General features: G+C 45.6%; 1 protein-coding gene across 2 annotated transcripts in view; it reads left to right on the forward strand.

Annotated features, from left to right (window-relative positions):
* WDR36 (WD repeat domain 36) overlaps nucleotides 1-12866 on the forward strand; it is a 99834-nt gene that overhangs the window by 36808 nt on the left and 50160 nt on the right. For both annotated transcript variants that reach the window (XR_015879216.1, XM_088477681.1), the window contains exons 15-16: nucleotides 4781-4889; nucleotides 5538-5617. Coding sequence is in view for 1 of the 2 variants with exons in the window: in XM_088477681.1 (XP_088333807.1) it covers nucleotides 4781-4889; nucleotides 5538-5617 (189 nt within the window). In the remaining variant the exon portion in view is untranslated. The remainder of the gene's footprint in view (nucleotides 1-4780; nucleotides 4890-5537; nucleotides 5618-12866) is intronic.

Consider the following 12866-nt stretch of genomic DNA (forward strand, 5'->3'; position numbering starts at 1 on the left):
GTGAGCCCCGGGGAGGGAGAATTTCCCATTGTTCCTCCCCCTTTCTCTTGGCGCGCTTCCCTCCTGGACTGCCATCCAAAGAGCTCATCTCTCCACCTTTCCCCATGCTGCGCTGCCATCTTCTCCAGAGGCATCCGTACTCCTGCAGTTAAGTGGTTTGGGGTAAGGGCAAATCCTCCTGTCTATACCTCACAGCCGCCTCCTGTGTGTATTTTCTGTGTGTTTGCTTTCTCAGTACTGTTACACTATAATGACAGGCTTCCTCACTGATTCTGTGGGACATCCATTACAGACATTTGTGTGGGTTGTATTTTAGTGTGTTTTTTTTTTTTTTTAGACATTTTGTGTCACCATGTCTTCTAAATGGAGCTCTAGGCTGATAAATCTTCTGGCCATAGATGCAAACGCTGCCAAAAGCAGCTTTAAAGTGGGTCTGCTGACCGCAATGGGCTCTGTGAGGCATGATATGCAGAGCCACAGGGAGATAGTGCCCCTGGTTCATCCCCATCTGAACCAGCTTGGGCAAATGCCCTATCTAATGCTATGCAAGAGCTTTCTCAGCAATTAACTCTAGACAAGCTCCTGCAACCTCTCCCAGCGCTAGTGCCCAAACACCATCTGAGAAGCCTGCTTGGTTGTATAGTTTATCCCAGTTTATACAAGGGTCAGTACAGGTTTCATCCCCTTACACCGGATGTTAGATCCGGCATGTACTCAGAAGTGCCATTTATCTGTTCCAGAGGGGCAGGATTATCTTTCTGGTCCTGACATTTCCTCTGTAGGTGAGGAAGCCTGCCCGCAGGAATCTGATTTTGAAGAATCCTCAATGGTGAAGAGGTTTCTGACAGTCTTATTAATGTGGAAGCTTTTATTAGGGAGGTTAAAGCTGTCCTTCAGATTAAGGATCCTAGGGTGTCACCAAACAGGTGTCATCCATTTTTAAGTGCAGGAAAAAGGTATTAATTACTTTCCCCTCTTCTGTGAAACTAGATTTATTGTTTGAAACCTGGGAACGGCCTCACCGCAAATGTCAGACTTCCAGACGTTTGGACGCCCTCCCTGGTGCTCCCGGCTATTTCTTGGAGCATGTAGGCTTTCTGACCATCCTTCCTGTGTATGTTTGTGGTTGTGATTGCCTCCTTTTTCTCCTCTCCTTCCTCTGTTCTCTCGGCTGTCAGTGCAAACTGGCTGTCAGGAGGTAGGAGGTGGGTTATAGACAGGGAGAAGCCTGTGCAGAAAGATCTTTTAACCTTTTAGTGCCCAGACTCTCTATGCACCTGCTATATCCCGTTGTCTTCAGTGTCCTCGATGGAAACACAGAAAAGGATTTAATAGGTTGGAACAGAAATCCTGTTTTTGGGAGGTGCTCTCAATTGTATAGTTAATTTGTTAAATCCACTTTTTTATTAATTTATATTAAATTAGTAGCAACATTTAATAATAATTGTTGATAAAAACTAAATTCCGCAGTGGGGTGAAAGTATTGAAAGGCAATCAAATATAATTTTCATCTATGGAACAATTTTCCTGAAAATTCTTAATACATTTCTGTAATTTTATGAACTGAGCATAAATTTTACAGCATATAACAGGTATCAGACAGATGCAGATGACCAATATCATGTTTCCCAATAGAACTGGGTAAAAGAACAGCGAAAGTGTCGTCCAAAATCCTGTGGTATGAATTGGTGCTAGTAGGTTTTCTTATTTGATCTCCTGGTATGTGGCTGCAGGATCAGCAATGGGGTTGCAGTATAATATTCATATCACATTTAAAGTAACAATATGACTGCTGTCTGCCACTGATTGTATATTCAATTATCAGCACAACATATCAACAACCAAAATATGAGCCTCTTTGTACATCTCAATGGGTCATAGTGTTCAATTAGTTCACAATGACTGTAATCATAGGATGCATTCAGTAATCAGCATAACTTACAAACAGCCAGCCGAAGTGCAATCTCTTTTGTACATCTTAATGAACCTTCCATTTGTTCACAAAGATTGTAATAAAGAGGAATAGACTGAGAGAAACATTATCCAATACCTAGATCTCAAGGGTTTCTACTTTCCAACTGTTTGCCATTGACATTGAACAGTGGATAAGAGCTGGTGCATTGGCAGGGAAGAATAGAAAAGAGAAGCGCTTCTTCTGTCTGTGAGATGTTAGCCACAGGACTCCCTGATACTAATGCATTGCAGGGAAAGCCCTGTGGACCAGGTGAGTGCCTATATAGGGGAAATACCTGTAAAACCAGTTAGAGTGCCATGGTGGCATTCCCGTTTGCGCAGACCGCGTGCCACTAGATGCGTGTTTCGCTCGCTCAGGGCTTGTTCACAAGATCTTGCTTGTCATTGGAAAATACCCACCAAGGTCAAAATGCATCAGCAGCAGGGTGTGTGTTATTGGACTGGGCCAGAGACTATCCTTGGATTTTGTTTGCATTGGGACCCACTTATACAACCCCTTGAAGATATCTGGGTATTAGGGGAACTGGTGGTTAATGGCATTAGCACCGGGACGGTCCTAATACTTCCGGTACAAGTCACATGTATTTCTGGTACAAGTCACATGTACTTATGCTTTAAAACGGGTGGGGAGCCTTTTTTCTGCCGAGGGCAATTTTTATATATATATATATATAATATATATATATATATATATAAAAATTGCCCTCGGCCTGGTGCAGGCCATGCCACCTCCATGTGATATCACACAGGGGCGGGGCCACAATCGCCAGTGACAAATAAGGATAATAGAAAAAAGCTCAGAGAGCCAGACCAATTGATTCCGGGGGCCTTATACGGCTCCCGGGCCTGGTTCCCCATCCCTGATTTAAAATGTTCCTGATATGATGCTTAGAGAAACACAGGGTAAAAGTCAAAAATTATTTTTGTGACCCAATGGATTTTTCAGTTAGCCACCTCATTCCCACCCAGAACAGCCTGAATTCTTAATAGCATAGATCAAAATGGTGCTCAGAACAGTCCTTGGGTACACACTTGCCCGATTGCGCAAATCAGAACAACAATTCGGGCGTATTGTGCAGTGTGTACGCCAGACAGTGCGCTTCCGCAAGTCGCATGTGATGTCATGTGATTAGCTGTGCTGCACGGCCAATCACACGATATCAAATGCGAGGCTGTATAATATTAATGAAGGACGGAACAGTAATCGTTCCATCGTTCATTAAATTATTTAAGTATGTACCGGCAATCTCCTTTGCAGCGGGGCAAACCGAAATAACCCTTTACATCGGCACGGTTGCCGGTCGTACAAGTGTGTAGCCGGCCTTAAACTGGCCACACATCTAAAGATTATCTGTCCAACCAGTCAACTAGTTGATTGGTTGGAATGAAAATCTGGTAACATATGGGAGTAACTGATCAGCAGTTTGCTCCTAAATGCCAGAACACAGAGATGAAAATGGACGTTCAGACAAGTTTGTTTAAATGTTTGATCTAAACAATTTGTTCAAACAACAGTGTTTGTCCATTTTCCAGCGTTTGGGAGCAAATTGCTGATTGTCATTTGCTTTCGTACCTTACCAGATTTTCTTTCTAACCAATCAACTAGTTGGCTGGTTGGACAGATAATCTTTAGATGTGTGGCCAGCTTTGGAGTAGTGTTTCCAACCTCAATCCTCGAGGCGACTAAAGGCCCCCATAAATCAGCAATCAGAAAACCACAATTGAACGATTTGACTATTTGTTGCCTGATTTTAAAGATTTCACAATCTAGCAATCTGCACCATATATTACATATCTTTTTCAGTGATTTGCAGAATTTTTTTCAGGTACGACAGATCTGCCAATCTTGAAAGACTCATCATATTACTAGTAACAGTCGGCGGATCGTTACCATATACTTGCATTCTACAGCCCCAATTGATCTGTAAAATCCAACATGTTGGACAATTTTATTTGGCGATTGTGGCCACTTGTTGATCGCAATTGTCAATTGGGGAACCACATTCATTGTCAATTTATTGGGACAGTCATCGCCAAATTGCCCCAATCCATCACAGATGCATGGGGGCCCTAAGAGTCCTGGTTTTAAGGATAGCCATACTTGAGAACAGGTGACTTCATTAGTACCTCTTGATTTAACCACCTGTGCTCAAGCATTGATAGCCTTAAAACATGGACAACTGTTAGTGGACCTTGAGGACAGAGGTTGGGGTTTGTACAATAAAATAGAGCTATAATTGGTAATTTTTTTTTTTTTTTCCCCTGAATGCATAAGCCTGATACACTTTCTATTAAAGTTAAAATTTGTGTAGTATTTAGTCTAAAGGTACTTTATTGTCTTTTCAGGATTAGCTATGTTAACTCTTTTTATATTGTAGTCTGAAATGTATCTATGGCTAATTATAACTAAACAGGAATTGGCTGTAGGGCACTATCGAGGTGGTGACAAATGGGTATTAGGTTGTAGGTTAGCGAAAGTTTGTGGGCAGTAGTATTTTGGTAGCAGGATGCCATTCGTTTTAATAGCCTTTATAAAAGGTTAAGTTAATTACCCCTTACAGCAATGTACCAATTTATTTTCAGTCAAATGTGTGGGTGGGAAGGCATCATGTAAGCAATGATGCAAATGCAGTGAATTCATGTATTTTTTTTAATTCACAAAAGGAAATCAAGTATAAATTATCAAACCGTATTTATACTGTATGAACATATTTAATCAAATCATCACTTATGTTTAAACATGTTAGATTTAATATAACTTGGAACCATTTATTCCATGTGTCATAAATAATTTGTGTATTGGCAGTGGTATGCTGGCAGTAGCACTGGATGACTTCAGCACTAATGTTTTTGATATCGAAACTCGGAAACTTGTGAGACGGTTCCCAGGGCACAATGGAAAGATAAATGACATGGTGAGAACATTTACGTACATTGGGCTTGATTCATTACGGTTCGCTATTGCGATTACACACATAGACAGACGATTGTTGCGTACTGCGCATGCGCGAAGGCACCACTATGATCACACTGTGAAACCACGCAGACCCATCACAGAGTGATTGACAGGAAGTGAGCGTTTGGGGGTATTGATGAGGGGGATGGTCAGCGAAACGCAGGCGTGGCAGTCCGTTAGAGCGCCGTTACAGGGACATGCATAAATTAGCCATTGCGACGGGATACGCAGCTTGAGCGCTCACTACGTGCGATGAGATTAGCAATTTCTGAGTAAGGTCAGACCTGTTGTAATTGTGCGTGAGGGGTCGATGTTACTTGATGTTCCAGGTGTATACGCAGGATTGCAAAGTTTTTCGGTTGTGCAAAAGCGGTAGTGGGCTTCTCTATGCTGGCTTTGGGTGTCTCTATAATAGCTTTGTGATTGCAGTCATTACCATATTTTTGCAGCCGACCTGCGTGCATAAACGCAGCTGCTATCGCAACAGCGATCCGTAATGAATCGGGACCATTATCCTGATTTAACCCTGTAAAAGAAAAAAAAAATGCTGCCTGGATTGCCTTCCTTTTCTGTTCTAATTGTATTTTATATTTCCCTTTTTTCAAAGACTTACAGCCCTGATGGGCGATGGCTGTTGACTGCATCTATGGATTGTACTGTTAAAGTATGGGATTTACCATCTGGATGGTAAGACTGCTGTAAAGTAGCACAGGTTCTGCAAAAATGATTAGGGTATAAAACTGGTTAAACTTATCCCGAATGTGTTTAGGGAATGCCTGTACGCTGGCTACGCGGCCTCGCGCTACAAATATTTTCCATGCGTGCAATGGTCAGTCTGGCTTCATACCAGTGGAGTTTTGCTCTTATACTTGATTATTTTGCTGACACTTTTGTTTTACGGTTTCTTTTGGTTCTAGGTAGCTGAGCAGAGGAATAAGTCATATAAATAACAAATAAATAACTGGGGGGAAATTCAGTTAGCCGCGATAACCCGTTTTCGCGGGTGGAAAACAATTTTGCCCTATTCAATTAGCCGACAGGTTAATGCGCCATAATTCTTCATAGAGTTTAACGCAAATTTCTTTTCACCACCTCCTGAGCAGTTGAAAAGTTGGGGAAGATCCCTATTTCTAGGTAATAATGTAGGGACTTGGGACCTGATTCACAGCCGTTCGCACGATGTGTATGCAATTTGCATAGGCAGTGCACAGCAATGCATTAGCAGACACCCACCAACCTGTTTTAAGACGCCCACTTGTGCACGTCATGTCCAGGAAGTGTATGCAACGGGTAACATTGGATGTGATCGCAGCGCTTGAGGATGACTATACCCTGCCACAAGCACTGGGAGCACTTCAGTGTAAAAACCAGCCAGGTGACGTGTACTATGATGCTGTCATATAATTATGCACACCTCTAAAACGCCATTGAGATGCTCAGGCACGCCTGTGTTTGCACCTCCACTCCCCCATTTTTAATGGCCAGCCCCTGTTACCACCTACAAAGGGCTTCTCCTGTCACTCACTCTGCTGGGCTGTCTATATGCAGCGAGCGAACACATTGTGAACTTTCGCTAAGGTATGCGCATGTGCACAATGCATACACACTGCATACCATCAGCAGCAGCGAGAGGATGCATCTTAGCGAGCGGGTCTGAATGAGCTCCTTGGTTCAGAACCACTGGGACACCCTCCTCAATGACTAATTAGGCAAAAATATTTTTTCATTAGCTTAATTTGGCCAATAATTCCATCATGTTTGGGATTAAAATGTGCAAAGTGGAGAAAAATGGGTGAATTGATGTGGGGCAGGTATATGGGGGTGCTGTATGAATGAAACAGGCATTTGTAAGATTGCAGGTGGGTAGGACATTTATTTTGCAGAAACACTTGCTATCAATTTTTCACTGTTTTAGAAAAATGCATATTACAACCATTTGACACAATTTAAAGAACCCCAAATACTTTTATTGTGGCCACTAATAGACTTCTATACTGTTATCCTATATAAGTTTGCCTTTTTTGGGGGTGCATTTTCATCTATACATATCGCGTGTAAAACCTGCAAGAATTATCGTGCGAGTGCCGGAAAATGGGAGCGTACATATAGGCGAAAAGTTAAATTAACGTTCGATAGGTTTGATAAGTTAACGCACAAAAAGTTTGTTTTATTACGGCTAATTGAATTCCCCCCCTAAAAGTAAAATGTAATATATTGAAATAAAAATACTGAAGTCTATTTCATGTAAGTAGAGAGATGAACGACCTCCTGGGGTGCAATGTATAATGTGGTTCCAGTAAAGATATGGTGTGCATATGTGTGCGCATAATATGGGGTGTTTCATATGCTATTGGCCCCAAAGTTTTTCTTAAAACTCTTATGGAGCATACACATTGTCAGATTTGTCAGATGAACGATTTGAACGATTTTTGACTGCGTTAAAATGAATGGAATCGTCCAAGTCTGACTGCAAACACATCAGATGTCAGATATCGTTATCTGACCATCGGGAACGCGCATCGTTCAAATCGTTCATATGACAGATCTGACAGATATGTCAGATTTTCCTTCAGATATGAACAATTGAGCGATTTTTTTAAATCGTTATCCTTCAGATCTGAAGAAAAATCTGACCGTGTGTATGCACCATTAAAGTAAGTGACGTCATTTAGTGAAATTTGACACAGACATACCTTTGTGTATGAGAAACGTGAGGAAGTCCTCTGATTAGGGAGTTGCCATCGGACTGAAGGTCATGGGTTGAGGTTCAACAGTATTTTACAAGAAAGGAAAAGTTGTATGGTTCTAAGCAGGAAATGGAAGCTACATTTGTAGTATGTCCGCCATGTGCATTTCCATCTGAACTTTCAGAGGTAGCTGCAGAATCATTTTTAGGAGGAAGTTTCCAATAGTGAAATGTGGGTGTACATCTAATTTCTACTTCAGGGTCCATAGGGGGTCCACAGGGTTGACCTTGGGGTATAGGTTGGGAACCAAATCCGGGCACCACGCAGTTAAAGCTTTTAGCTCCCAGGATGCACTTGGGTCCACTCTCCCTATAACCCCGCCCCCCAGCCAGAGGCACCTCAGTTTAAGTTGGTGCCCGGCCGGAGTCGGGTCACCGTTACTGCAGGGGGGCTGCTTAGCAGCCCCTAAGCTTAAAAGAGTTTTATTTTATTATTTTTTTTTTACTACTCTTCAGAGCGGCAGCATCAGACTGTCCAATGGACGTCTGAGCTGCCGCTCCTACACCCCGCCGGCGCTGCGACGCCAGTACAGATCTGGGGATCGCAGCGGGACCCCAGAGTCTGTACTAGCCGGGCTCTGGAGGAATCCCTGGGCTGCTGCCGGATCGACGGGGACAGGTAAGTCGCATGGTCACCGCTTGCGGTGACCCGCGTGTGAATAATGCAGCCTTATGCCTCCGGTCTCTGGGGACAGACCGGAGGCGCTAGCGGTGGCGGCGGGCTCCCCCTCCATGGAGGCATACCCCGCGTGTCCACAGCCCACCAGGGATTATAGCGGCAGCGGGAGCCGGCATCCCGGGGGGTTAATTGCTAGCCAGGGGAGGAAGCCTTCCCTGTCTAGCGGCTCCTCCCCTCAGCTCAGCGCGCCTTTCAATACTACAGTCTGGCGTCGCTGAGCTGCTTCCTCCGCGGGCCACGCTTCTTCTGAGGTCTCCAGCGGCCATTTTCTCTCTGTGGTGCTGCAGAACTCTTAGGATGTCAGTGAGCCCAGTCCCCCTGCGTACCTGGCCATTTTGGGTGAGTGTACACAGCGCTATAGCCTTCCCAGACACTGAATCTGGGCAGTTGAATGTAGCGACATTGTGCAGTATATTATATGTCATGCTTATGTATGTATATATATTTTTCTGCATTGTATGTGACTTATGCTAGTGCTGACTGTCTGCTTTTTCTCTCACCTGTCAGTGTATATCTATCCCTTTTCTTTATCTGCCCTAATACAGGTGTACCTGGGGTGGTTCTGAGACCTCACATATATATATTTGTTAATATCTGTGAGGTTTGTCACATACTGTTGCGTGCTGCACGTTGCCATATTTTAGATGGAACTGTGAGTTGCGTACGCTGATAATGGGTTCCTGCAGCTAATCTTAGCGTCAGTCAGGACCGGTATGGCGCTGCTTAATATTTCCGTCAAGATAGTCAGATATATCTGACCAGGAGATTGCACACGATACTGCACCCATTATTGCTATCCTGCAAGTCATAGCCTGCAGGAATTAGTGCGGAGGATTTTAACTCAGAAAGGTTTACGTATGCGGCACCATCTGGTGCCGGGCCCCTTGCACGACCCCCTTAAAGGGCGTTGTTTCTCAGGATCCTCTCCTTTGAGGATCGCCGGGCGGGCCCCATTGTCGTCACTCGCTTGGAGTTACTTCACCATACTGCCCTTTTGAACTCGGGGTATCTCGCAATTTCTTGCAATTTACCCCTGTGTCACAGACTATCGCTCCCTGCCGGGGTTTTTCACAGTACATGAATTACCTCCGATACCACATCGGTCTGTCATTCCCCTTGCAGGGATTACCACAACGGCCACCCTGGTGGATGTCGTTTTATACGAAATACTAATTGGCGTGATATACGCCCTGTGGTTACTGACCAGTGGCTCTGCCGTGAACTGGATGGTATATTCGGCTCTTTCCCTCTCACATGGGGGGGAGCCGATCTCAAGTATTATTATCCCTGCTTTGGGGCTGGTAGCCAGGCTCATTCTGGATATAGAGAATGTCGATCCTGCACCAGTATCATACATCTCCCGTTTTCTGCCCAGCGGGTGGATCTCATAGCGGGAGTCTGGCTGTCCCCAGATACGAGGAGTCACAAAGGCCTCCTGTTTCCCATTCCCTGAGGGTCCTCACAAGTAATGGAAATCCCCTTTTGGGATGGATTTGTATGTTAATCATCGGGTTACAGGCATTAATACGCCTCCCATCCCGGCCTGGACGGATTTTACGGATCCGTAGGTGGTAACTTTGCCTGAAATCAATGTACTCGTTTTCAGGGCCTGTTGCCCGTCCTACCATGGCCATCGCATGGTGATGCTTTTGTGACGTTTTTCCCCTCCAACACGTCTGAGGTTCAAATATCTTTTTGCCGCTCACAAAATATGCAGTGGTCATATGTGGGATTACCTCATGGGATGCCGGTCTTCTAACTTTCAGGGTTTCGGCGGCATCTGTATCCGCCGCAGTACCCTATGGCTGCGTTATGGGAAAGCAGAGGTGCACACTCCTTCCAGGGGGAAGTTCTTGTTTGGTCCTGACCTTGACAAGATCGTTGCATCATTGGCAGTATCACTAATGGGGAGATACCGTCTTTAGCTACTCCCACTACATTCGGACTAACTCTGTTAAGTCTTTTTGTCCTCAGGGTCAGCCTAAAGGCCTGTTTTTTCCTAGGCTGTCGGCCTCCACGGGGGCCACCATATCCAGTACCGAGCAGTCCTGGACTTCCGGACGACCCTGTTTCTACACCTGAGGATATACCCTCAGCCTGACGGGACAGGTCTACATCTGGGGAATTTCCAGAGTGAGGTACTGATTCTCAACGGCCTCTCATTGCTCATGCAGCCTCCTCACAGGCATTGGTACACGGGCCCTTCTTCAGAACTGATCAGGGCCTTACAATCCCAGAAAGCTATACAGTCTTTGTGGTAAGCAGAGCTATTTCGGCCAACCTCACTATCTCAGTGAGGGACTGGTTGTTCTACTTTCTTTTTGGGGCGGTGACCGACTGGTCCTCCTTTGCCTATACTCTGTCTCAAATCCCTGAATCAGATTCCAACGGTGCCTTGACTCAGGTGGAATCGTCCATGCTCCATCATCCGATGTTTGGAACCTGGGGATTTTATGGTATATCCGAGTATTCAGGATACGTACCTACGGGTACATACAGAGCCCTCTCATCAGCATGGGTTCAGGTTTGCTGTGCCACAGCAACACTTGTAAGTTTCGGGCTCTGCCTTTTGGGGCTGTCCTCAACTCCACCGGGGTTTACCAGCTTTATGGATTTTCTGACAGTTCACCTGTTCAGTGTATCCGAATGCTCCTTTCTCTGGACGGTCTCCTACTTTTAGCAGGATCACCAAGGTACTTTACCGCCAGGTCAGGATAACCGGGGCTTCTTCTCGTCACAGAAAAGTCCTCCCTGCATCCCTCACAGGGTTTTCTTCATCTGGGAGCACTGCTGGATTCTCAGAATCTGAGAATTTTTCTGGCGTAAGACAAGATCTCCACTCTTCAACTTCGAGGGTGCGGATATCTACGCAGTCGACATATGTCATTACTCTTTGTGATGCGCGGTCTACCAGAGTGTCTACCTTTTGGTAGGGTGGAATGTGCTCAGTTCCATTCCAGGCCTTGCCATAATTGACTCCCCTCCAGATGGATCGAGTTTTTTCCATCGGATCACTGTTCGAACGATGATACTTTCTACGGAGGCGAGTTGGTCTCTGTCCGGGTGGCTATGGCCATCTCGTCCAGGGTGTTCTTTGCTAAAGACAGTGTCTGGTCCGCATTCATTTCGGGGCAGTTGGACGTCTGTCGCTTCTGCCCTGCCACTTAACTTGTTGATACTTTAAGCTGTCTTGGACTTTCACTCTGGCCTAACCCATTTGTCACGGTTAACCTGAATAGGTTCAGTCCGACAGTGTCACAACAGTGGCTTCCATCTAGGCAACACTGGTAGTTGGGTGGCAATGTTAGGAATGTCACCCATTCTGACATAGTCCAAGGGTCTTCTCCTGGCCAACTCTGCGGTGTTTATTCCCGGAGCTCTCCATTGGGAAGCGGGCTTCCTCAGCCGTCACGGCGTGCATCCCGGGGACTAGTCTCTTCTCCAAGAGAGGTTTCAACTCCTGGTGAGCAGAGGGGGCCTCCCTGAGGGGATTGATCCCCATGGCCTTCTGACTCGATCACACATTACCGGTGTTACAGTCCAGCTCTAGGAGTACTGAAGCTACCTTCAGTGACTCCTTGTCAGTGAAGTGGTCCTTCCACTTTGTGTACCTGTGTCCTCCGGTCTCCCTTCTTCCTCGAGGTCTTCGGAAGTTTAATTCGAGACGGAGGGGCTTTCCTTCTGGGGGCTCCAGGTCGTCCCAGACATCACTGGTACTAAGATTTTCGGAGTCTCCTCCTCGATGCTCCGTTCCTACTGCTTCACTATCTGGACCTGTTGTCTCAGGGTCCTTGTTTTTCCCTGGATCTGGATCGCTTGTCTTTAACTGCGCCCCTACTGTGGTCCTCGGGCTTCCCTGGCTCTGTCTTCATTGAGATGTTTAGAGCAGATAGGCCAGACTTTGCTGGGATCTGCCACGGACTGTGGCATACATAATTCTTATGGTATCGTACCTGTCGATACGATCCTCCGGTGTCCAGGATTTCCAGATATTCTGGCATTCCTTCCAGCTGGCTTGGGTTTCACCCTTGGCCTGGCCTTCCTGACAGTGCGGATCTCTACACTGTCGGTATGGTTAAGATATGGAATTGCTCCGCTCTGGTATCCAGTTCATCCTTTGGAGTGTTTTCTGGATTATGTCTCCACTTATCCTCCCTAGGGACTCCTGGGGAGTTGGTAGTGGTTCTTTGTTCCCTCCGGGGACAGTCAATGGAACCGCTGGTTGTGATAGCCATTACATGGTCTATTGTTTAAGCTCTCTCTCTCTCTCTCTCTCAGGGTGTTTAAATCAACCAGGAGAGTGTCTGAATGGGGAGCGTTCTCATGTGGCTCCCTCTTCTGGAGGGCATCATGTCAGGGTGTGAGTTGCTCTCGCCCTGTGTTTCTTCTTAAAGTGGTTTTTAGGTTCCATATTATTCTGGAACTTATGGTATGGCCATTCAGTTCCCAGTCCTCTCGGCTGTTGTGGCCTCATGGACTGTGGTCCGGCCTCTTTGGCTTTATGTGATCCG

The sequence above is a fragment of the Taudactylus pleione genome, unplaced genomic scaffold, assembly GCF_031769625.1.
Source record: "Taudactylus pleione unplaced genomic scaffold, aTauple2 ptg000202l, whole genome shotgun sequence".
NCBI lineage: Eukaryota > Metazoa > Chordata > Amphibia > Anura > Myobatrachidae > Taudactylus > Taudactylus pleione.